Source organism: Piliocolobus tephrosceles, chromosome 14, assembly GCF_002776525.5.
Source record: "Piliocolobus tephrosceles isolate RC106 chromosome 14, ASM277652v3, whole genome shotgun sequence".
In the NCBI taxonomy this organism is placed as follows: domain Eukaryota; kingdom Metazoa; phylum Chordata; class Mammalia; order Primates; family Cercopithecidae; genus Piliocolobus; species Piliocolobus tephrosceles.
The window spans coordinates 4,755,708-4,777,999 of record NC_045447.1 but is presented as its reverse complement, the minus strand read 5'-3'; the positions used below and the strand labels follow the sequence as shown (position 1 = coordinate 4,777,999).

The window sequence follows — 22,292 nt, the reverse complement described above, 5'->3', positions numbered from 1 at the left end:
CAAGCCAAAGAAAAAGGATTCCACACCAGTCACATAAGAATAAAAATACAGAACACTGAAGACCAAAAGAAGTCTTATAAAAAGAGCCCAAGAGAAAATATAGATTATCTTCAAAGACAACTACACTGAGAACTTACTATTCAGGAGCAACAATGGGAGTTAGGAAATAGAGAAAGGATGTCTTCAAAATGCTTAGAGCAAACGATTACCAACCTAGAATTCAATATCCAGTGAAAAAATTAAACATGCGAATGATTGTCAACCTAGAATTCAATATCCAGTAGAAAAAAATGAAGACACAAAGGATTACCCCCATAGAATTCAATATCCAGTGAAAAAAATGAAGACAACCATAGGCAAATAAAAATCAAGAAGGTGTCTCACAAACAACCCCTGCTTGAGGAAGGTTTTTGTAAAATTAATTTTATTTTTTAAGACAGGATCTCACTCTGTTGCCCAGATGGGAGCGCAGTGGTGCAATCATGGCTCACTGTGGCCTTGAACTCTCAGACTTGGGTGATCCTCCCATGTCAGCCTTCTGAGTAGCTGGGATTGCAGGTGTGCACCACCATGCCCAGCTAATCTTTGTATTTTTTTGTAGAGATGGAGGTCTCCATATGTTGCCTGGGCTGGTCTCGAACCCCTGGGCTCAGGCAATCCACCCACCTTGGCCTCCCAAAGTGCTGGAATTACAGGTGTGAGCCCACCATGCATGGCTGCTTGAGGAAGTTTTAAAAGATATGGGCCAGGCACGGTGGCTCATGATTGTAATCCAGCACTTTGGGAGGCTGAGGTGGGCGGATCACGAGGTCAGGAGATCGAGACCATCCTGGCTAACATGGTGAAACACCGTCTCTACTAAATATACGAAAAATTAGCCAGGTGTGGTGGCGGGCGCCTGTAGTCCCAGCTACTCGGGAGGCTGAGGCAGGAGAATGGCGTGAACCCAGAAGGCAGAGCTTGCAGTGAGCTGAGATCATGCCATTGTACTTCAGCCTGGGTGACAGAGCGAGACTCCGTCTAAAAAGAAAAAAAAAAAAAAGATATGTTTGAGCCAGAAGGAAAATAACCTCAGATGGAAAAATTGGGGTATAAGAAGAGATGAAAGTCGAACAGATTGTCATATGGGGGCAAATCTAAACAATTATTGGTGGTAAAAATGTCACATGGTGTCTAAATGAAGATAAAAGGAAAATACAAGGTAATAATGGTCTTAAAGTTAGGAGGGAAATAATTGGAATTAAAAGTTTCTATGGTCGTGTGATGTTCAAGGGGAGAGCAAAGATATGAATTTATTACAGACTTTGATGAACTACCACTAAAAGAATGGAATTAACGTATACATTCTAACCCTTTAAGGGTTATGTATGTTTCCTCCCAGTCTGCTTCTTCATGATGTCTTTTGAAGGGTAAATGTTACAGTTTTGATGGTCTAGTTGGTTTTTTCTTTGATGGATCACACTTTTGGTGTCATATTTAAGAAATCTTTGCCTAATCCAAGGCCACAAAGATTTTCTCTTATGTTTTCTGCTAGAAGTTTTTTAGTTTTTGTAATTAATTTTGGGGTGGGGTGTGAAGAAAAGGTTGAGGTCACTTTGTTGCCTCGGGACATTCATTTGTTCCAGCATTATTTGTGTTAAAGGCTGTCCTTTGCAGAGTGGGGCATTTCTCTTTTCCTTTCCTTTCTTTTCTTTTCTTTTCTTTTTTTTTCTATTACCTTCTCCTTCTTCGACCGGGTCTTGCTCTGTCACCCAGGCTGCAGTGCAGTGGCGAGATCGTGGCTCACCGCACCCTTGACCTGCTGGGCTCAAGCAATCCTCCTGCTTCATTCTCCTGAGTAGCTGACTCTACAGGTGTGTGCCATCACACCCGGCTAATTTTTAAAATTTATTTTGTAGAGATGGGGTCTCACTATGTTGCCCAGATTGGTCTTGAACTCATGAGCTTAAACAGTCCTCCTATCTCAGCTTCCCAAAGTGCTGAGATTACTGGTGTAAGCCACTGCCCTCAGCCTGAGTGGGAGATTTTTACACCTCTCTCTCAGGAGTTGACAGCAAGTAGGCAAATACTTGGTAACGACAGATTTAAGCAGCACCGTCAAGAAGCTTGACTTGACGGACTCACACAGAAGGCTAAGGGCAGGACTACATGGGGCTGTTATGGAAGCTGACCACATGCTGGGCCATAGAGAGAGACAGCCGCTGTGAAGGCTTGCCGTCTCGGAGACTGTGCTTTCTGACCGACCTCAGTACTGGTTAGAACAATAATGATGATGGCGATAAAATAGTTTGAAATCCCCCTTATCTGCAAATTAAGGAAGAAGACATCATAATGAATATTAGGAGGGCAGTCGTGGTACCTGTCTCACAGGGCAGTTGAGAGACCTAACAGCCGCTATCCATAAAACACTTCTTAATTTTTTAAATTAATTAATTAATTTATTTATTTTTGAGACGGAGTTTCGCTCTTGTTGCCCAGGTTGGAGTGCAATGGCATGATCTCGGCTCACTGCAACCTCCACCTTCCAGGTACAAACGATTCTCCTGCTTCAGCCTCCTTAGTAGCTAGGACTACAGGTGTGCGCCACCACACTCCGCTAATTTTTGTATTTTTAGTAGAGACGGGGTTTCACCATGTTGGCCAGGCTGTTCTTGAACTACTGATCTCAGGTGATCCACCTGCCTCAGCCTCCCAGTGTCCTGGGATTACAGGCGTGAGCCACTGCACGTGGCCTATATTTTAAAATCATTATTGTCATTATTATTATTTTTGTAGAGACAGGGTCTCCTTAGGTTACCCAGGCTGGTCTCGAACTCCTGGGCTCAAGCACATAAAGCACTTCTAACAGTGTCTGGCAGGCACTGCGAGAGCCAGTGACAGGTGACTCAACCTCCTCTCCCTCCTTCGTGACTCGTTTTCTGATTCATGTACTTGTTACTTGCTGGGTGCTACCTGTGGGATCAGTCAGGCACTTGGCTGCCCAGAATTCTGTCCCAACGCACTGTGATAAGCCCAACAGCCAAGATCCCTGAGTGCTCACACTAGGGGCTTGGATGGTCCACAGTGAAGACCTCCACTGGGACATCCAGTGACAGAACAGGGCAGGACAAAGGAGGCCGTGAGTGCAGTGGACAGCACATAGGACTCGGAGACCCCAAACCTGGGGCTGTGTCCTGGCTCTGTCGGTGCGGGTTCTCACCTGTGCGGACACTCCGTGAATCCTTGGTTTTCCAGCTGGTGAAATGGGGAAGCCAAGATGACTAAGATGCATGGTGATGAGGAAGTGGTGCCAGGTACGAGAACCTGGTGCAGGCCCAAAGACCGTGATGGGAATGATCATGACAGTTGGCAGGACGAGGGCGCCACGGGACCCAGCATAGAAGAGCAGGTGTCTGCGGGAGGGACAAGTGGAGCTCTGGGGCCTCTGAGGCTGCCTTCTGTGCTGACATCCTTTGGTTCTGCCATTGTGGTTTCTGGAATGGGCTGGCAGGCCAGGGGCCAGAGAACGCCCCAGTTTCCTCTACCCCTCCTCTCCCACCTCTGGAAGGCTCAGGCAGCCAGGGCCGGTGGTCTGAGGCTGCAGCTTCCCGGAGCTCCAAGCCAGCAGCAGACGCTTATCAGCCTGCTGTGGTGGGGGTGGGGGGGGGCGGCGAACTCTGCCCAAACGTCTTCCAGATGTGGCCGCAGCTACTTGATAGCCTGGCTCCAGCTGGGGCTCTAGGCCAGCAGGCTCCTGTTAGCCGAGCTGTTAGAAAAACAAAACCCAATGAAGGCCCAAGGGGCCCAACTTCTCGGAAGGGAAGGGAGTGATCAGGCAGAAGCCCTGGCCAGGCCCGGCCACTGGCCCTGAGCTTGGGGTGGTCACGGCCGTCTGCTGGCTCCTCGGGGCTCCTCCTGGGGTGAAACTGGGCCCCCTGGGCTAAAGGGGTTCCCCTGTGAGCAGGATGCAGCTTTTGTCTCTTTTGCTTCTCCACAGTGTGTGCGGGTGGGGGGTGTGGGGACCATGTCCCTATCACCCTAGACAGGATGGCAGCTTCACAACGTGGTACAGTTTGCTGATGAGACTGAGGGGCCCGTGCACCTCTGCTGCCTTCCTGGGCCCGGGCGGGACTGAACCCAGGCTAGGTTCTCAGTGGCGGGGTGGGTGGGGCCGGTCCTTTCCCTGGTGGTGTTCCCTTGGATGGCCCCGGCAGGATAAGCAGGTGTCACTGCTAGAAGTTTTGGGGGGTGAAGGGCCTTGCCCAAGGTCACACAGCCCCAGGGTGGGTACTCCAGAGCCAGGTCCTTTCCGGTTCATGGCCTGCTCCCGCCTGCGGCCAGTGTGCAGGTCAGCGGGGTCAAGGCTGCCTTCTGTGGTCACTGACTAACTGTTTTTGCATGTGGACTCGTCAGAGAGGCATAAACCTGCCCTTGCCAAGACAGATATGGAAAAATCCACTCATCCATTCATTTGACAAATATTTGTTAAGTGCCTGCCTACGGCCCGCCAGGCGGAGCGCGGGAACGCGATGCTGATCGAGACACTCCCAGCCTGGGCCGAGCTTCCAGGCTTCATGGGAGCACATCCGTCCCTGGCCTGCTGGGCATGGTCTTGGCCTGTGCAATGTAGGCTGGGCCCTGAGCAACGGCTCTCCCGCCACCCCCATCGTGCAAAGGCTGCAGGGGAATGAATGACTAGGCAACTGGGGGTGACCTTGACTCTGTGTGGCTTTAAGAAACAAGCCAGCTGTCCAAAAGCTTTGAGCTATGATTGCTGGCACCAGTTTGCCTTAATACCCCTCCCAGACCAGGGCAGCTCCCTGCAGACTGGGGGCCATGGCTGAGAACTGCAGGAGGGACACATGTCCCAGGCACCACCAGTGACCAGTGAATGGACTTTGTACCACTGGAAAACCAGCTGGGGGACTGGTGGACCCCCAGCGAGCCCTGCTGATGCCACCTTCGCTCTCCCAGCACCTCCCTCCTCCCCACACTCCTGCCTGGTGGGCTTGGCTCCCTCCCGATGGGCAGCAGCCTTCCTGGTCTCTTTCTGCCACTGCCCACCTCTTCATGGAAGCCAGACCCCACTGTCAGGCTCCCCCATCTAAAACCCTCACATCCTCAGGACCTGCCCACTGACGCCCAGCTTTGCAATTCCCAGACAAGCCCCATTAGATCTTTCTCCTTCTCCCTGGTCCATTGGCCCCTTCTCCTTTGGGTCTCCCAGCAGCACCCGCACTGGGCAGCCTTTCTGACCCAGCGCCTCACTCCCCTGACCCCTTGCAATGGCTCATTTCTGGGTCTGCCTCCCCCGTCAGTCTGTGCACCATTGGAAGGCAGAGCCCGGGTCTGCTGGACTCGTGTGATTCCTTGGGGTTGGGAAAGCTGTGCAGCACATGGAGACACTCAGGAAGGGATGACGTTTAAACTGGGCCCTGGGACCAAGCCCCCTGTTTCCTGCTGTTTCAGTTCAGGTGTTGGGGGGCCACAGAAAGCCCCGGACAGAGCTGGTGATATGACACAGGGCACGATTCACCTGAGATGGTTGGAGGGTAACGGTCACCTGTCAGTACTTTCACACGTAAGGCCACACCACGAGGCCAGCCTGCGTCTGCCTCCCAAGTCCTGCTCATGGGCTCAGTTGGCCACAAATCCTCCCCCTTGAGGGAGGGCAGGAGAAAAGCCCAGCAAAGTCACCTTTTTCCTCCGCCTTTGGTCACAGGTGACCATGAACACAGGACAGACACACCCCAGACTCAGTCTGTCTCCCTGTCCTGGGACAGAAGCCAGCAATGGACACATGGTCTCCTGCTGGCACCATTCTCTCCACGTGGGCAGCGGCGGCTTTCCTGCTGCCCCGATGGGAAGGGTACAGCAGATCTGGGGAGGTTCAGGGCACAGGGCCATGGTTAGACTCAGAACCATGGAATGAAGAAGCCATCATAGACATGGCCCGAGAGTTGGGGCAAACGAGAAACTTGCTTTTCTCGTTTCAGTCTCCAACCTTCCTCTTCCAGGCAGCCTTCCTTCCTTACTTTCTTAATCCATAATTAATTCCTGGGCACTTGGTATGAAGCAATTTGTTTCCTTGGCAAATGTGGGTATTTGGTTCCTCAACTGCAGTGAATACTTCCTGATGGTGAGGATAGATACCCCTGTTAAAGTCTAGAGATTTGACTGGGCACGGTGGCTCACGCCTGTAATCCCAGCACTTTGGGAATCTGAGGCTGGTGGATCATGAGGTCAGGAGTTCGAGACCAGCCAACATAGTGAAACACCGTCTTTACTAAAAATACAAAAATTAGCTGGGCGTGGTGGCACACACCTGTAGTCCCAGCTACTTGGGAGGCTGAGGCAGGAGAATCGCTTGAACCCGGGAGGCAGAGGTTGTGGTGAGCCAAGATTGCACCACTGCACTCCAGCCTGGGTGACAGAGTGAGACTCAGTCTTAAAAAAAAAAAAAAAGAAAATATATATATATATATATATATATAGATAGATAGATAGATAGATAGATTCATTTTTTTGCCCTTGACCAATAATAATGAAAATAATAATGATTGCCATAAAAAAAGTTTTTAAAAAAATACTGTGCTGGATGCTTTATAATAAATGTGTCATTTAATCTTAACAGCATCCATACCAGGCAGGCACTATTACAAAAGGGGAAACCAAGGCCAAGAGAATGCAGGGAACTTTCCTGAGCTCATAGAGGGAGAGCTGGGGTCCTGACCCCCACCTGCCCCATCTGTCTCCTGCCTCTTCTGCCTTTTAAACTCCCTTGCCACCTTTCCAGCCAGCCAGCCACTGACTTAATTTACTCAAAGGGACCTGCATGGTCGGCAGGGCGAGGCTGCTGTTCCCATTCACAGGTGGGGAATCTGGATGCAGAGCTGGGCAGAAATGGCCCCAAGGTCATCTAGACACGGAGAGGTGGCCTGGCAGGGGGCCCCAGGGCTGTACGCACTCTCTGCTGCCTCTAACCACCTTAGGCTGCTAGCTTTGGTAACCAGCTCACCGGCAAAGGAGATTTACACCCCGGGGCTTCCTGCCGACTCTGCAGAAACATCCCTTGCCCCCCTCCTTCTCCTCCTCCATGTCCTCCCAGCCAAGCCCCTGCGGCTGAGACCAGGGTGAATTCCTTTCCCGGAGTCCAGTGTGTGCTTGCCCTAACTACAATCCCAGCCCCGAGAGCAGGACAGTCTATGAAGTAGATGGGGAGCTGTAAAGCCTTTTTAAAAGGGGCAATAAAAGTTTTGGGTTTCAGATCGTCTTACTGGAGAAGAGAATAACAGAGACAGGAAATTTCAGTAGCAGACACGACAAAGGCCACAGCACGCAGACTGCCCTCAGACAAAAACCACCTCCGCTTGTGCAAACAGAGGACGGCCTGGCGGGGGGCCCAAGCACTGCCCCGTGCCGTGCCAGCCTCACACCAGCTGCAGGGAGGTGAAGGTGCCTGTTCTGTTTATGTTGCTGTTAAGTGTTTAGAATCGGTTTCTGCGTTGGTGCTGCCTGAGGTGTGCCGCACTCTCCCCTGAGCTGGGCTCCTGCTATGTGTGCCAGGAGAGGGTGTGGTATGTGCCCCAGCGCGGGGCACAGGCGTGGGCAGGCCGGGGCCGAGGCATGGGGCTGGGGTGTGGCTGACCCTGGCACTGTGATGGGTGAGGCCCAGGCTGCTTCTGCTGCTAGGGAGGCTGCTGCTGGGTGTGTGCCCACCCATCCCCCCAGAGTGGGAAAAAATCCAGCTGGGGAAGCACATGGCCATTCAGTCACCAAGAGTCCTCAGAGCTGTCCCATCCCTTTTGTTTCCAGCAGATGCACCGTCCTGTGCAGTAACCACCAGCCACATGGACAGGGCTGCCCGATCAAACAGAAAACTCTGGGTTAAAGTCGATTTCAGATACACGATGAATCATTTTTTGGTGTAGGTGTGTCTCGTGCAAGTGTCTCTCCAGTAGCTCACGGGGCTTATGTTACATGAGCATCTGCTATAGATCGAAATTGAAACGCAACTGGGCGTCCTGTATTTCATCTGCAATGCCACCCATGTGACTTTTTTTTTGTTTTTTTGTTTTTTTTTATATTTTAGTAGAGATGGGGTTTCACCGTGTAAGCCAGGATGGATGGTCTTGATCTCCTGACCTCGTGATCCGCCCACCTCGGCCTCCCAAAGTGCTGGGATTACAGGTGTGAGCCACCGCAACTGGCCGGATCCATGTGAGTATTTAAATTTAAATTATTTAAAATGAGCTAACATTTAAAGATCCGGGTTCTTGGTTGTACCAGCCACTTTGCAAATGCCCAGGCACCAGGCATGTTGGGCAGCCCCGAGCGTCCCCACCGCTAAAGCAAGTCCTTTTGGCCAGTGCTATCTGGGGACTCCTAGTGACATCTAGAACTACTTCTCTAAGCACTGGACTCACAGTCCCCGGGTCTCCCGATCAGGGCGGGGAGGAGTTCTGGCTGGGGCGGCCTTGGAGGCCCTTTCTCAGATTCCAGGGACACGACACCCTTGGGGCTGGCAGACACAGGGATTCAGAGGTGTTTGCATCTGCAGGCCATGACGTTTCTTTCTTGTTATCTTGCAGTATTGGGGTGACCATTCTTGGTGTCAAGGGAGCAGGGTGGCCCTCTCCTGGGTACTCCCTACCTGGCTCCCTGGTCAAAGCCCCCAAGATGTCAAAGTAGGCCATGGTGCCTGAGGCCATGGGAGGGAGACACAGCTGGGGGGACTGGCAAGATCCTGGCACCGTCTCCCACCCAGCAGCCACCATCCCGAGCTGTCTGACATCCCTGGCCCTCGGTGTCCTTATTAGCAAATTGGGCTCAGGACTGTGGCCTGGGGTCCCCCAGGGGTTGCCTGTGTAGAGGAGGGGGCTGCCCCCATCGGGAGGGGCAAGGCTGGGCCTGGAGCCCGGGAGCCTGCAGCAGTGGGCAGGGACTGAGGGCTGGAGCGCGCCTCCTAATTGTCCGTGACTTACAGACTTGGCCAGGCTCCGGACGGCCTTCGTAAATCGCTGCAGCGAGGAGCCTGCCAGTGTGACCCTTCGCGCTTGGCAGGGCCCTCGCCGCCGCCCTGCTCAGAGTGGCCTGCCGCCTCCAACTTTCCATGTGCTGCTGCTGCCGGGCGGGAAGGGGGGTGCTGGCTGCTAGCTGTGGCGGGGAGGGAGGTGGGGCGGCCACCGTGCAGGTGCCTGCTTCTGCAGGGATGTCCAGGGCTCTCCAGCTGCGGGACCCCCAGAGCCTGTCCCCTACAATGCCTGGTGTGAGGCTTATGTGGTCTCTACACGGCGCCAGAGGGGAAGATGCTGGCTCAAGGATGCCTTGTCTTTTCTCAGTGTGTGCAGCGTGTGTGGGTGTATGGAGTGTGAGCATGTGTGCACGTGTGTGTGTGGTATGTGTGTGGTGTATGGAGTGTGTACATGTGTGCACGTGTGTGTGTATGTGTGGTGTATGGAGTGTGTACATGTGTGCACGTGCATGTGTGTATGTGTGGTGTGTGTGGTGTATGGAGTGTGTACATGTGTGCATGTGCGTGTGTGTATGTGTATGGTGTATGGAGTGTGTACATATGTGCACGTGTGGGTATGTGTGGTGTGTGTGGTGTATGGGTGTGTACATGTGTGCACGTGTGTGTGTATGTATGGTGTATGGAGTGTGTACATGTGTGCACGTGCATGTATGTGTGGTGTGTGTGGTGTATGGAGTGTGTACCTGTGTGCATGTGCGTGTATGTGTGGTGTGTGTAGTGTATGGAGTGTGTGTATGTGTGCACGTGTGTGTATGTGTGTGGTGTATGGAGTGTGTACATGTGTGCACGTGCATGTGCGTATGTGTGGTTTATGGAGCGTGTACCTGTGTGCGTGTGCGTGTATGTGTGGCATGTATGGTGTATGGAGTGTGTACATGTGTGCACATGTGTGTGGTGTGTATGTGTGGTTTATGGAGTGTATATGTGTGCGTGTGCATGTATGTGGTCTGTGGTGTATGGAGTGTGTACATGTGTGCATGTGTGTGTATCTGTGGTGTATGGAGTGTGTACATGTGTGCACATGAGTGTGTGGTGTATGGAGTGTGTACGTGTGTGCATGTGCATATGTGTGGTGTATGGAGTGTGTACATGTGTGCACGTGCGTGTGTGCATGTGTGGTGTGTGTACACGCATGTGTGCACCTCCTCAGACAGACTGGAAGCCCACAGAGGCAGCACCATGCCTGTCCTCCAACCCCAGGTCAGGGCACAGAAGTTGGGTGTCTTTGGCCCTATAATGGGGACACAAAGGACATGTCCCTGCCCCCCTGTTGGGTGGATGGGCTTGGAGCCCTGGATGCTGGAGCCTCAGCTTGCTCATCCCTGAGAGCTGGGGATAGAGCACTAGCCGTGGGCTGCTCTGTATTCAAAGACTCCAGGGCCAGGAAAGGGCTGAGCTTGGTTGTCTTAGGGCCAGGAAAGGGCTGAGCTTGGCTGTCCTCTGTGCCTGCCCTTCGAGGCCAGGAGGGTCGCTGGGTGAGGAAGGTGAGGGGCCAGGGGCCCCTAAGACTTGGGGGATGCCAGGCTGTCAGGGAGGGCAGCAGATGGGGCCACCAGGCCAGGGAGTCAGAGCAACTGTATGGGGGAGGAGCCTAGAAGGCCACCCTGTCCCCAGCCCAGGAGTTGAGCCAGCTCTCTCCCAGCCCTGGAGGCGAGCAGGGGGTGACTCTAGGACAAATCACCGCCCTCTTTCCATGGGCAGTGGACCTGGGCAACCACTCCCAAGCCGGTGGCACCGTCTGGAAACACAAACAGGCCCCAGACAGGTGTAGGTAACTTCCTGCCTGACAGATGGGCCTGGAATCGCTGGGTGCCGGGGGATGCAGGTTGTGAGGTGATGTCTGGGACCTGCTGCCACCACCCCCGCAGTCCTTCACAGACAGGACCGCCCACCGCACAGCAGGGAGGCCCAGCTGAGGGAGCCCAGCATTCGAGCCCTGCGGCCTCTGCTCACGGGCACTGCACCCAAACCCATCACCTTTCCACGCTGGGGACAGCATGCAGCGCTAAAAGCCAGCATCTGGGTGCTGAGGACCAGAAGCGGTGCTCACACCTCCCACACCGCCCACTCTAGAGAGGCAGCCCCCTCTCCGGGCCCTGAACAAGCTTTTGGTGGGGGTGGGATGACGCTTGGCTGAGTCTTGTTTTAAGGGTTAGGATGTATATAAAGTGTCTGGGACGCAGTGAGATTGATACATTGAGGCACTTCTTATTTGTTGTAATTATGAAAACGGCTTGATTCAGGGACCCAGCGGAAGGGGTGCAGCCAGAGTGGCCTGGGCCAGGGATCCAGCTGGCCCCGCTGGCCCCAGCTTCCTAAATGGGGTCGCTTGGAGCCTGAAGACACAGGACAGAGATGGTGATAGCAGTTTCCAGGAGAAAACTGAAGACATGGGAACCCCCCCGTCATGGCTGGCACCCGGCTGGGACTCCTGGGCCGCTGGCCAGCAGTGGGGTGGGCAGACGCCAGACCTAGGGCTCCACCAGACACACCAACGGGTCGTGACAAGGCCTGGGAGGAGAACATTCTTATCTTTCCAGCTTGGTCCTGCTGCTGTGCACCCCGTCACAACGAAATAAGCGGGTTCTTAAGAAGCATTTAGTGCGGCGTGATGGGCACTTCACAGACCCCCGGGGGCCTCTAAGGGTATGCAAGAGATGTTTCTCCTGGATGCTCCGGGGCAGGGAAGGACAGCAGGAGCTGCAGGAGGAGAAACTGTCTGGGACTCTGGCCAAGCATGAGCTGGGGAGGGCAGGGGCTCAGAGCCGGGCTGGGCGCAGCATCAGACACAAGCACAGCACAGGGTGGAGCAGTCCAGCTTGGCCGGGGACCCCGGGGCTCCAGCCTTCTTGTTGACCTTGGGCAGCAGCAGAACAAAGGACATGGCCAGGGCACAGTGGTAGAAGCTGTGGACATAGGTGTAGTCCCAGTCCTGCGGGGGGCAGGCGGTCAGTCTGGGGCCTCAGCCCCTCCCCGAGGCTTCTCCCTCTGCAAGACCCAGCCGAGCCCCTCGAGGCCCGCGCCTCTTCCTGGGCACTGGGACACCTGCAGGAAGCCTCCCCCACGGTCGCGCTCGCGGTGGCCTTTCTCTCCAGCTAACCACAGAGCAGTGAGGGCCTGTGCCATTCTCCAGGCTGCACTCCTTCCTTCCTCCCCATCCCTTCTCTTTGCTGTCCTTCTCTTCCTCCATCCTTCTCTCCTTCCTACCCTCCCTCCCTTCCTCCATCTCCCCTCTTTTCTCTCCTTATCCCTCTTCCCCTGCTCCTCCCTCCCTTCTCCACTTTCTCCCTCCTTCCTTCCCTGTCTCCTCCCCTCCCTCCCTCCCTCCTCCAGGTGTCGGGCACCTGCCCCAGGCCTCTCTCAGGCTGTGCTGCCATCTGAGATGCCAGCTTTCTGTAGGCAGCCAGCTTTGGTCTCTCTGTGGCCTCCAGGTCCACACAGGCCATGGTGCTGGTGGTGCCGGGGACGGCAGTGCCCCCAACATAGCCCTGGGAGGGGTTAGTGAGCAGGGACTAGTGCCTGACTTTGGCCTGGGGCTGTCAGAGTCCCCCCAATGTGGGCACAGCCCTGGTTTCCCAGCTGAGCAGAGCTACGCCGAGTGCGCTCTGGGGCACAGGACACCTCCCCGCTGGGCTTGGTACCTCGAAGAAGAAGCGTAGCATCAGGGCCAGCGCCCCGAAGCAGAGGCCGGGGCCTATCTGCTGGGTGTAGACGCTCTTGTCTGGGTACAGGCCCTTCTTCTCCTTCATCTTCTGCAGCTGCGGGGACAGGAGGCCATAGCAAAGCTTTCAGGTCACAGCACTTGGGAACACCCCTTCCCAAACCAGCCCGAGAGCCGGCCCTGCACAGGCTCACCCCAGCCCTCTCCCAGCAGGAGAGGAGGCTCAGGAGCCTCCCGCCGCACCCCGCCTCAGATGACTTCTGCTGGACAGGGCCCTTCACGGTGAGACTCAGCAGAGACCCAGCAGAGACCCCACACTGGATGGCTGGGAAGGCAGCCTCTGGGCCATGTGTCCCGTGAGGACCCCGCTGCCCTCCCGCCTCTTTGGGATGTGACAACGCCACCCTTGCATGTCTCCTCTCCGCCGGAGGGGAGCCCCACGGGGACTAGACTCCATGATTGCTTACCAAGGAACGTACTGGACCTGCCAGCCCAGTGTGGCCCGTGGGAGTGGCACTTGTGGTGGTCCCTGAGCCACAGACAAGCATCGTTTGCTTTCCTAGTTAAAGGACCTATCTCAGTCCTCATTAGACAAACTTGGCCAGCACTGCTTCTCAGGTCCCAGTGCTTAGGAAGGCTCACGTGGCCGTTTCCGCTTAGAGAGGGGTTTGCATTCCGAGGAAGATGCGGGAAGCGTGGGGCCACATCCCTGGGACCCGCCTCGTGTTTTCTAGGCCACTTCACGTGGAGTCTATTTGGGACTTTCAAGGGCAGATTTTTCCTGGAATGAGGGTGGATTTTTCTCCCTGAGCCTGGTCCCCTCTTGGGAGGGGCTGGGGAACGACAGCCTTGTGGGAAGGAAGGAGGGAGGGTTGGGTGTTGGCGGCCTCAGAGTGGGGCCAGGCCCATGGGGTACACTCAGGAGGCTTTAGATTTCAGTAGGATAAACTGTCAGACACACAGCGTGTGGCACAAGCCCCTGGGGGTGGGGGCAGCACCCCTAACTGCAGCCATTGCTGAGTGGCCTACGCAAAGAGCACGAAGAGCCTTATGCTGGGTCAGGTCAGGTTTCGCCACCTGATAAATGATGAATTGATGCCCGGCTTTCCGTTCTCTGGAATTCCATTGCCAACAAGGAATTGGGCACCTGCAGTCACGCAGTAGCATGAAGACAGCTGGACCGTGTGACCCTGGCTGCAGTGACCAGGGCTGCCAGCCCACCTCGGGCCAGTCCTGCAGTGGTAACACCAGGGAGAAGGGAGGTGCCTGCCCCAGGTCACGCAGCGGGCCTGGCACTATTGAAAGGGCACCATCACCCAACCCTCCCTCCTTCTTCCTCCGGGACTGTCATTGCTCAACCCCTCCCAAGAGGGGACGAGGCTCAGGGAGAAAAATCCACCCTCATTCCAGGAAACAATTGCCCTTGAAAATCTAAAATAAACTCCACAATAAATGGTCTAGAAAACAACAATTTGAGTCCCAGATGCGGGGAGGCGGGTGGCCCATCTTGGGCTCCTGTGGCTGGATCTGCAGTCTGAGGGCCTGGGCAGTCTCGTGGCTCTTGGTGGGAAACCCATCAGTGAATTCTTTTCTGGCCAATCACAATTCAGCCCAGTTCAGACCTGGCCAAGACCAGCGGGAGGAGCAACCTTCGGGGGGAGAAGGAGGCGAGAGGTGGGTGGCCAGGGCCCAGGGCCCCCGCACGCTCCTTCCCGCCACCCACCTTGGTCCAGGCCACTGATGCCCAGCGCTCCCTCTGTCCCCGCTAGGCAACTCCCAGGGACCTTCTGGGTCAGCCCAGGGTTAGCTCTGCTTCCTCAAGTTGGAGACAGAAAGCAAGTCCTCTGTCTCCTGCTCAAAAAGTCAAGTCCAGCCAGGCACGTTGGCTCACGCCTGTAATTCCAGCACTTTGGGAGGCCAAGGCAGGCAGATGACCTGAGGTCAGGAGTTCAGGACCAGCCGGGCCAACATGGTGAAACCCCATCTCTACTAAAAATATAAAACTTAGCTGGGCATGATGGCGGGCGCCTGTAATCCCAGCTACTCAGGAGGCTGAGACAGGAGAATCACTTGAACCTGGGAGGCAGAGCTGGCGCCATTGCACTCCAGCTTGGGTGACAAGAGAGAAACTCCGTCTCAAAAAAAAAAAAAAAGTCAGGTCCTGGCCCAGCCACTGCCCTGCCATGATGTCCTGTTAAGTTGCTGAGGCCTCCATGCCTTAGTTTCGTCATAGGCCAAATGGCAAATCAGTTTTGTGCTTCTTGGCTGTGGGGAGGATTGGGACAGCCTTTGCAAGCTGCCTGCCAGAACTCGATTGCTCTCCTCACAGCCGTGGGCCCTCCTGCACTGACAGCTGCCCTCTGGCTTTCTGGGTGCCCTGTGGTCCTGGCTGAGGCTGGCAGTGTGGCTGGGCTGGACCAGGCCAGGTCCTCTTACAGCACTTGAAGCTGGGACCCTGAGACTTCAGGTGGCATCCAAAGAGGTGAAATGCAGCAGACGGATGTTCAGGTGGTACCTGGGCTGCGGCAGGCCTGGAGGGCAGGCTCAGGCTGAAGTCTGAGAGACCCCTGCAAGGGTGAGCTCCCTCCTGTTCTGGGGTCCCAGGAGATGCCCCGGGTCTATTCTGCCCTAGGATCCCTCTTTGGCTTGGGTGAATTTGAGTGGGGTTTGGTCCTGAGCCACGAGGGCTTTGATGGGACGGAGGGAGCAGGGAGCACTGAGGACTGTGTGAGGGCCTCATGGGTGCCAGAGCCTCGCTGCTCTGCAAGAGGCTGTCTGTGCTAGAAGCTCTGGCCCAGGCTTCCTCACTCTCATACCACACTCTCCCTCCTGGCTAGAGCCAAGTCAAGGCTCACTCCCTCCAGGAAGTCTTCCCAGATTACCCCAGGCCATTTTCCAAGTTAATGTTGCATCTCTAAAGCAGCTCCTAGTAAGAGTGATGATGAGAGTGATAAGAAACAGCTCCTGTGTGTGGAGCACATTGGAAGCCAGGCTGCCTGCCAGGACTTCAGGTGCCTGAACCACCCCATGAGACAGGCAGGGGGCTATAATGACAACACCTGCTTTACAGGTACGGGCATGGAGGTGAGAGGCTGGGTAACTTGGGCTCACTCTGGAGCTGGTGAGTACAGACAAGAGTCACACACTGCACAGCCGGAGCACCTGATGGCCATTTTCTGTGTTTTCACTGAATTCCTGCATCTACCCATTTGCCTATGAGGCAGGAGGTAAACGAAGATCCAAGGCAGGAGGAGTCAGACAGGGGAGAGGTGACGGGCCTCCTGGGTCCCCGTTCATCGAGGCTCACACAGTACACACCCACTTTGCCGCAATGATGAGGATGGCTGTGCCGATGGGGCCTGAGTACACCCCGTAGCCCCAGCGGTCGTGGTAGATCCTCACAGCAATGGTCAGGACGCCGAACATCACAAATGTTGACCTCTTGGGCTCATCGAAGTCGGCCAGTGCTGGAGGGGCCAGGGAGACACAGGGGGAGGTGAGTGGTCCCTCTCGCTCCTCCTGGCTGCCCCCCAGCCCCCAGCCCCCAGGAGGCAAACTGTAGGTGCCCTCTCTCAGCATCCCCTCAACCAGCGAGACCCTGAAGCCCAGCCTGGTCATTGAGGGGGTCTGAATTCCAGCCAATTTGAGAGGACAGGCAGCCTGCTGCTTCCCCCATGGACACAACAGCTTGGATTGTGCTCCCAGCACCTTGTTTTAATAAATAGACCACAGCTGGTTGTGGTGGTTCAGGTCTACAATCCCAGTGCTTTGGGAGGCTGAGATGGGAGGATCGTCTGAGACCAGGAGTTCGAGACCAGCCTGGGCAACGTAGCGGGAACCCCATCTCCACAAAAAATTCAGTGCGTGTCGTGGTGCCTGCCTGTCATCCCAACTACTTGTGAGGCTGAGGTGGGAGGATGGCTTGAGGCTGTGAGTTCGAGGCTACAGGGAGCTGTGTTCATGCCACTGCACTCCGGCCCGAGTGGCAGAGTGAGACCCTGTGACTAAAAATCCATAATCACTATGCAAAGTGAATGGGATCGAATCTATCCCACACGATCGCAGGACAAAGACACTAAGATTCACGAGAAGAAGCGAAGCCCTTCACAGGCCTGGTTGGATGGCAGGGAGCCTTCAGGTCATGGGGACCTTGCCACAGACAACAGTAAGTGGAAAAAAACATGGCAGGACAGGGGGCTTATGAACGGTCCTGCCTCCCAGGTGGATATCACCCGCACGTGTGGATGTCTGTATGAAAGTCTAGGAAGCCAACCCCCTGAGCAGTGAACAGCGGTCCTCCCAGGGAAGGAGCGACAAGAGGGAACACTTTTAGTTTTTCCTTTGTCTGCCTCTGCTGCTGAAATGTGTCACAACAAGCTTTTACTAAATGAGTCATTTTAAATGGATATGAAAATCGGCATCAAGGCATTTAAGAGGTGTATATTCTTTTTCATAGATTAAACACAACCCTGAAACCCAGACAAGGGAAGAGTTTCCTGGGGATGGGAGTGAGTGGGGCTGGAGGGCTGGGACAGGGCTGGTTTGAGGGTGGACGTGTGGACACCGGGGAGCCGGTCCTCGTCCGCAAGGCTTGGCTGCAGGGGGTGGCCACTCACCCATCAACGAGACCCACATGCTCAGGGCTGTCCCGTAGACGCTGAAGTATTCCAGGATGTCGTGTCGCATGAAGCACAGCACAGACAAGCCAGGTCCGTTGCAGGCATGGTGGAGCTGCCAGAAAACCCACAGGCGGTCACAGCACAAAGAGGCCGGGGCTGGTCCCCGAGCCACGGCCCCCAGAGCGCCAGGCTACGTGCTGGCTTCAAGAAGTCACTTTGGGGTGTCGCTTAATGACTGTGTGCCTCAGTCTCCCCACCTGAAAAATGGGGGTACTGCCGAGCACTCCTGCAGAGGGTCCTGTGGGGATTAAGTGGCACATGCCAGTGAGGTGTTCAGGGGCTGGGGTGTGCCAAGGGTTCACTGAATGTCACCTCAGCAGAATTCGCTCATCTGCACCGGCAGGACTGGGTGGAGACTGAGTGATCACTCAGGTGAAGCCCGCTTAGGTGGGGCGGTCTCCAGGGGGGGACCCTACATGGCTCTCCCTGGACCTTCAGCATCTGCGCTTCCTGGAAGCACAAAGCTACAAGTTCATTCGCCAATCTTTGGATGTGAGGCCAGAGCCTCTCTGGGGCTCCTTTGCTCTTCGGGGGCTCCTGGGGCCTTTTCTTGCACACATTACCCCTCTGATGACTGGTCTATACTGCAGCAGCGTTCTCAGGCTCGAGTGGGCATCAGAACACCTGAGGCCTGGTTTAGACACAGGTTGCTGAGCCCTGCCTGAGAGTTGCTGATTCAGGAGGGCTGGGTTGAACAGAAAAACGTGCATTTTGAACAGATTCCCTGTGGCGCTGCTGTGGCTGGCAGGGCCCACACTGAAAGCCGGGCTGCAGCTCTTGGATTCTGTTGCCTTAATGTGGATGAAGATCTCGGAGACCCCCTCGCAGAAGCTGAACACAGCCCCCTAGGCTCGTCCATCCCTGCCCTATATTCTCGTAGTCGCCTCCCCGACACCCACTTTCACGTCAATTTTTAAAGCAAAACGCTTATAAGGGAGTGTTTTCCAAGCAGTCAACTACTTTTCTATGGAAAACAACTCTCTCTCCTTTTGCATTCGCATTTCATCATTTTAGGTAATATTTAATTACATGACATAATTATTTTGACAGGTTCAACTGGCACAAACAAGCTTGGGAACCAGCACGGGGGACTCTTGGTCAGCCCAGCTCAGCAGGAGGAGCAGGCGTGCTGGAAAGCAGCCGGTGTCTGGAGGCGACAAGGACACCACAGATGGAGCAGGGGCCCTGGGTGATCTGGGGAGCGGGCAAGTCGGGGTCAAAGTGGAGTGCTCCTACCAACAGCAATTGTACACGGCCTAAAGGGAAGGTGCACCTAGGAGGCATTAATAGAGATCCAGCATCTAAAACAAGGGAGGAGACAGTCCTGCTTCTCTCTGTTCCTGTCAGGTTCATCCAGAAGACTATGCTGAGCTGTGTGTGGCGCACCTTTCTTGAAGTGAGACTGGCAAAGATGCGGCTAGAGGAGGGTGACCAGCGGTGGACATGACTGTTTACCTTGGGGACAGGGAAGCTTCAGGAGGGGCCTGATCAAGGTGCTTACACTTCTGTGGGAGACAGGAGTGAGGAGGACTCCGGCCCTAGGCTGTTCTTCTCTTCTCCTGGCTCCCTCCCATCCCCCACCCCAGCCCCATCACCTGCTGTCTGTGCACCTCCCTGTAGCACAGTTCGTCACGTGTGATTAAGGCATTCACTGTCTGGTCCCAGCTGCATGGACAGTTCCCAGCATAGAGTGTTTGCTGTGTGTGTTCAGGGGTGGGGAGGCCCAGCTCTGAGCAGCCTGAAGGAGAGCTGGCTCACCCTGGGGACCCAGAGCCTCTGCCACTAGGCCCTTGGCTCCTCCCGATGGTGGGAACTTAGCTCTGTTTGACAGGCGGGGAAGTGAACTTCAGAGCAGCACTGTCTGCCCAAAGAGGTGAAACAGAGCAGTGCAGTGCAGAGGCAGACCTGGCCCAGCTGGGGCACTGGCGGGGTGGGTGTGGCTGGGGGCCTGGTGGGTCAGAGCTCAGGCTTGGGAGTCTGACTTCATAGACGCTCCCAGTGGGAGCTCAGGTGAGTGGCTGGCAGGGGGAGCCTCCTCTGTTGTATGGGGATGAGCACACCGTCTCCGTGGGGTTTGCACCCACAGCAAGGCGTCTGGCATAGAGATGGAGATAGTCATGGGAGGGGCCTGATTGGAAGGGAAGGGACGCCATGCGGACGGCAGAGCTTTGAGAGGGACTGAGTGTGGCTTTGAGGCCGGAGGACATTTGTCACGAGAAGCAGCTGCCCCTGCCACTCTGGGTGGGGTAGGGTGGGGCCTCTGAGACCAGTGCAGAGGCAGCTGTGGGGCCAGCCGAGTCCCAGGCAGGGAGGGGTGGCCTGGTGGGTTCTTGTGGTTTGCTGAGCCAGGTCTAACAGGAGTCTTGAGAATAAGACCCCAGCTTTTCTCCCTGCGCTAAGGCCCTGGGACCTGCAGAGAAATCCTGGCTCTGCTCTGGGCCTCAGTCTCTCATCTGTCCAAGAGGCTTCCTAGCCCTAGCCCAGGCTGGAGTCCCAGAGGAACGAATGCAGTGGCATTTGGGTGGGTCGGGAGCTCTGAAGAGTTTGATCTCACAGTGGCACAAGTGACTCTGCCTCTCTGGGATTCGGTTTCTTCATCTGCCAAATGGGAATCAAGATCCTGGGCTTGTGGGGGAGGTGAATCAGATGCTGTGCATAGAGCCCCACCCAGTCCCCTACCCTGGGCGCTGGCTCTCGAGGTGGAATCAGAAGCTCCAGGGCCATCTGGTTTAACAAAGGACCCAGCCTGCCCCAGGCCACTGTCACCCTGAGGAGCGACACACACTGGAGGGGATGCCTTGCTCCCAGCGCACGCACACACACTCAACTTCTGCCATTGCAGGCAAAATTGGACTTGACCAACTCAGGATGCAGGTATAACATGTGAATACATGCTTGCAAACACATGTGTGAGCTCATGGGCCTCACCGGCTCAGGACTGCCTGTGCGCACTCACATGCACTTGGCATTCTTGCCCATAGAGGCCCTGCTGCTGGAGAAGGAGGCTGTCTGGGGAGAGGAGGTGGAGTTTTCACAGGTTGGGCCCAGCACTGCCCCAAGAAGGAGGCTAGTGGGATGCTTGCCTCCCCAGAGCAGGTGTCGTGCCGGGACATGGGCTGTCATTGAAGGAGGGGTCTGATGGAAGGTGAACAATGAAGGTTTCGGGAGAGCAAGAGGTGGGGCACCACTTGTAGGAGTCCAGCAGTGAGGGCATGTTAGCGGAGTCAGAAAAACCCAGAGGAAGGAAGGCAGGGGGTACCGAGACACATAAATGATGGCTGAATGGAGAGATGGTAATAGATGAATAGATCACAGGTAGATGAATGGGTAGATATAGAGATAGATGGAGAGATATATATAGAAAGAGAAGTTGGAGAGGTGGATAGACACCAGAGAGACACACGGAGAGTCAGGGGACTAAAACCAGTGAGGGTGGGATCAAGAGTTTTAGAGAGAGTGGATTCCATGGGAATCGAGTTCCAGAAATCAAAAGAGAACCAGACAGACAGAAAAAGGAAAAAAAGAGAAACAGAGAAAACTAGACACAGAAAACCAGTATGAGAAACACAGAGTGAAAGGGACCCAGAGAGAGAAGACAGGGGAGACAGGGGTCCCAGAAACAGGGACCTCAGAAACAAAGACAGATGGGGTTCTGGGCGCTCCACTGAAAGACGGAAAAAATCACCCAATGACAGGTACCAGGAGACAGAGAGCAGGAGAGAGCCAGAGAGAGAGAGTGAGAGAGAGAGAGAGAGACAGCGGAGACAGTCAGCCAGCCAGACATATAAATAGAAAGAGAAAGACGGACCCACAGAGAGAGAAGTAGGCCCCAGAAGAGGGAGAGACCAGCAGGCCCTCTGGAACCAGGGCAGCTCCAGGATTCTGGAAATCAGACTCACTCACCCCAGCCTTCTCAATCCCTAAACCCCACAGACCCTTTCCCAGGCCTGGCTTGCCCCATCCATCTCTGCTCCATCGTGGCCTATGGGTAGAGCTGGAAGAGAGGCAGGGAGCAGAGGTGGCCCATGGGCGGCCGTGGGGGCATTGATTAGCAGCTGAGAAAAGGACATGGAAGGGCTTACCCTCAATTCAACGGCCCTGCTCCACCCCGGGCTTGGTCTCACACAGGCAGTGATCCCAGAGCAACCTCCTGGCACAGATGGGAAAACTGAGGTCCAGAGAGGGGAAGGGACTCCCCTAGTCCTCTCTCTTCAGTCTCCAGACCCCACCTGGGCTTGCTCTTTCATTTTCAAATCACTTCTGCCCATCACTCAATACAAGAACGCTGTGGACAGAGAGCCTCTCCTCTAGCTCCAGAATGGGCCATGTGCGGGTCTTCCTCCCGGCCCCCAGACTCACCGCCACGAAGAACAGGGTGAAGAGGTAGACCATGGCCTCCATGTGGAACCGCCTCTTGGCCGCGATGCTGACAGTGGGGAGGAAGGCCAGGCTGCTGAGGGTGGGCAGGAGTAGCTTGGCCACCAGCGTCCCCATAGGCCTGGAGGAAAGCACTGGCTGGGGCGGGGTGGGTGCTGGCGCCCCGGGTCCCCAGCACAGGAGCACGAAGGGGGAAGGCCAGCTCCCTTTGGGCAGGGCTCTGATGGCAGCTGCGAGGAGCGCCCACGAGAGGGTTTAAATGCCCTGGATGGAGGCGGGGATGTGCGTGCACATGTCAAGCAACACATGGAGAGGGCCAACAGCTGATGCGCCACGTGACCAGCACTTGTCTCTGATTTTCTCTTTTCTTTTTTTGAGACAGAGTCTCGCCCTGTGGCCCAGGCTGGAGTGCAGTGGTGTGATCTCGGCTCACTGCAACCTCCACCTCCCGGGTTCATGCCATTCTCCTGCCTCAGCCTCTGGAGTAGCTGGGATGACAAGTGCCCGCCACCACGCCCAGCTAATTTTTGTATTTTTAGTAGAGACAGGGTTTCACCATGTT

General features: G+C 55.3%; 1 protein-coding gene across 1 annotated transcript; it reads right to left on the bottom strand.

Moving 5' to 3' along the window:
• Nucleotides 1-11,745: 11,745 nt before the first annotated feature.
• MYMK (myomaker, myoblast fusion factor) lies at nucleotides 11,746-21,956 on the bottom strand. Its single transcript, XM_023188958.2, has 5 exons — nucleotides 21,713-21,956; nucleotides 17,291-17,405; nucleotides 15,993-16,141; nucleotides 12,655-12,771; nucleotides 11,746-11,945 (listed from the first exon to the last, which is right to left on the bottom strand). The coding sequence occupies exons 1-5, from the start codon at nucleotides 21,845-21,847 to the stop codon at nucleotides 11,796-11,798; spliced, it is 666 nt and encodes a 221-aa protein (XP_023044726.1). The 5' UTR covers nucleotides 21,848-21,956; the 3' UTR covers nucleotides 11,746-11,795.
• Between the last annotated feature and the right edge of the window lie 336 nt (nucleotides 21,957-22,292).

Excerpts from the sequence above, each read along its gene's own strand:
- MYMK (XM_023188958.2), bottom strand. The coding sequence starts at position 21,847 with ATGGGGACGCTGGTGGCCAAGCTACTCCTGCCCACCCTCAGCAGCCTG. Across the intron at positions 16,142-17,290 it reads CATGTGGGTCTCGTTGATGG|CACTGGCCGACTTCGATGAG; the intron begins GTGAGTGGCCAC and ends TGGCCCCTCCAG. Across the intron at positions 12,772-15,992 it reads TCATCATTGCGGCAAAGTGG|CTGCAGAAGATGAAGGAGAA; the intron begins GTGTGTACTGTG and ends CTGTCCCCGCAG.